This window comes from Callospermophilus lateralis, chromosome 2 (genome assembly GCF_048772815.1).
Source record: "Callospermophilus lateralis isolate mCalLat2 chromosome 2, mCalLat2.hap1, whole genome shotgun sequence".
Lineage (NCBI taxonomy): Eukaryota > Metazoa > Chordata > Mammalia > Rodentia > Sciuridae > Callospermophilus > Callospermophilus lateralis.
This window is the reverse complement of record NC_135306.1, coordinates 197,867,691-197,870,512: the sequence shown is the minus strand read 5'-3', so window position 1 is coordinate 197,870,512 and position 2,822 is coordinate 197,867,691. Positions and strand designations below refer to the sequence as shown.

Sequence of the window (2,822 nt, the reverse complement as noted above, 5' to 3'; positions counted from 1 at the left end):
TCAGAACGAATACGATACATGGTACAACATGGAACAACCTTGAAAACATTAAGGTAAAGAAAAGGAAACAAACACAAAAGGCATATATTGTCAGGCATGGTTGTGCACACCTGTAATCCCAGCAGCTCAGGAGACTTAGGCAGGAGGATTGCAAGTTCAAAGCCAGCACAGCAATTTAGCATGCCCCTCAGAAACTTAGTGAGACCCTGTGTCAAATTTAAAATTATAAGGACTGGAGATATGGCTCAGTAGTTAAGTGCCTCTGAGCACTTTCTTTTTTGTATATAAAAATGTTCAGGAATGATAAAGCAAGGATCGTTGCATGACCTAGTCAACACACTGCACTGTGTTCTTGAAAATGGTGAATTATTTGCTGCTTGAATTACATCTTCAATTTGGAATAAAAACAGAATGGAATAGGTGTCAAATGAAGCTATGGATATATTGTATATTCAGAGGCACAAGAGGTTAAGGAGGATGCCACACACTGTGTCCCTCACATTTAGATATTATTTATTCTGTTTTTCATTTAGGTCATAAAGAAATCCTGAGAGTAGGCATATTTTCTTCATTTCACAAATGAAGAAACTGAGGCTCACATACAGTTTCTACAAGGACACAGGACCAGTCAGGGCCTCAAGGCTAACTAAGAACCATGTCTAGGTGGCTTCCCAGTCTGTGCTTTCCAGTACACTATGATGCTTCCCTTAGCCTCTGAGAAGGGAGCCTCATACTTGCTGAGTGTTCCTGCCCGTTTCACCTTGCACAGTGGTGGGCATACTCAAGAAATAACTTATCAATTGTCACCTCTGCAGATGACACCTAGAGAACTAGCCCTTGCCAGCCGCAACTACACCCCTGTTACCAAGTTCATCCTGCTGGGATTCTCCAGTTACCCAGACCTCCAGGAGCTTCTCTTTGTTGTCTTCCTGCTCATCTATGTCATGACACTTGTGGGAAACCTGGGAATGATAGCACTTATCATCACTGATTGCCGTCTCCATAGTCCCATGTATTTCTTCCTCAGTGTCCTTTCTTTTATTGACATTTGTTACTCTTCTATAGTCACGCCCAAGCTCTTGGTCAACTTTCTGGCATCTGACAAGTCCATTTCTTTTGAGGGATGTGTGGTCCAAATGGGATTCTTTGTAATGCATGCAACAACTGAGAGCTTCCTACTAGCCTCCATGGCCTATGACCGCTTCATGGCCATCTGCCAACCCCTCCATTATGGTTCTCTCATGACCAAGGGGACGTGTCTCCAATTGGTGGCTGCTTCCTATGCATTTGGTGGAGTCAATTCCACTATCCAGACTGGGAATGTCTTTGCTTTACCTTTCTGTGGGCCCAACCAAGTACCACACTACTTCTGTGACATCCCACCACTTCTCCACCTAGTTTGTGCCAACACAGCCATACCAGAAATGGTCCTCTATGTCATCTCTTCACTGGTTACTCTTCTGCCTGCCACCATCGTCCTTACCTCCTACACCTTGGTCTGGGTGGCCATTGGGAGGATGCGCTCAGCAGCTGGGCGGAAGAAGGCCTTCTCCACATGTGCCTCCCACTTCCTGGCCATTTCCATTTTCTATGGCACTGTGATTTTCACCTATGTTCAACCCCATGGGTCCACAAGTGATTCCAATAGCCAAATTGTATCTGTCTTTTACACCATAATAATCCCAATGCTCAATCCCTTCATCTATAGCCTCCGCAACAAGGAGGTCAAAGATGCCCTACAGAGGAAGCTCCAGGTCAACAACTTTCCCTGCTGAGTCCTGCAAACTTGTTTTTTGGACTGAGGAAGACATAGCATCTTGCAAATCCCCTGGTAAATTGACCTAGAGCAGCCCTGATTTTGAAAGATATGAAAGTGAGATAAGTAAATGTTTTTGTACAGAGCATTATAGTTGAAGAGCATCTCTTTATTCATCATGATACTGAATCCTTACCACCATATTCTTAGTAGCCATTGTTAAATGATCCCATTTTACAAATAAAGGATATGGTATACAGAAAAATAAGTTAATTATTATTTTTTTAAGAATTTCTTAATATTTATTTTTTAGTTTTTCAGCAGACACAACATCTTTGTTTGTATGTGGTGCTGAGGATCAAACCTGGGCCGCACACATGCCAGGCGAGCGCGCTACCACTTGAGCCACATCCCCAGCCCAATAAGTTAATTATTTAAGTTAGAGTGTGGATTCGACATCAGGAATCTCACACCAACACAAAGGATATTTCAGTTACACTACAGCCACAGGTTAAATCTTTATTAGCAGCTCATCAGATTCCAAAAAACATCACAAAGAGACAATGCAATCATTTCTATTTTGCCACTGATTTGGTGACATGGGAGTGGATAAGATGTGGCTCAGTTCTCTCTTCCTATTCCAAAGAGAAAGATTACCAGGATAAAGATATTCTCATATCTTATTGCAACTACATTTTGCTGAGCTGTCTCAGGTCTCAGGATCAAGAGAGATCTCCCCTCATACATCATTTTTCTAGCAAAACATGTCTGCATGTCTCATAATGCCCAAAGGTATGTGGGTGTGCGGGGAGGTGATATGTGTATGATGTTTGACCAGTTACAGCATTATATAAGATACTGTGTCTGGGGATATGATATAAAACTTTTTATATATTTTTATGACAAGTATATGTGTTTTAGAGAATCACACAAAATGAAAAAGCTCAAAGACCCATTTCAAGGTTTAGCATTGGATTGGGAAAAAAAGGCTCCTGAACTAATACAAAGGCTCACCTGAACTGAGTTGAACAGAATTGAACTGCAGCCTGAGATATTGGGATTTCTG

General features: G+C 41.9%; 1 protein-coding gene across 1 annotated transcript; it reads left to right on the top strand.

Moving 5' to 3' along the window:
* Window positions 1-815: 815 nt before the first annotated feature.
* Window positions 816-1,775, top strand: LOC143390511 (olfactory receptor 5J3-like). The gene has a single exon (XM_076842887.1). It carries the CDS (start codon window positions 816-818, stop codon window positions 1,773-1,775), a length of 960 nt encoding a protein of 319 aa, XP_076699002.1.
* Window positions 1,776-2,822: the final 1,047 nt, after the last annotated feature.

What these genes read in the sequence shown, in the direction of transcription:
- LOC143390511 (XM_076842887.1), top strand. Translation starts at nt 816, where the DNA reads ATGACACCTAGAGAACTAGCCCTTGCCAGCCGCAACTACACCCCTGTT.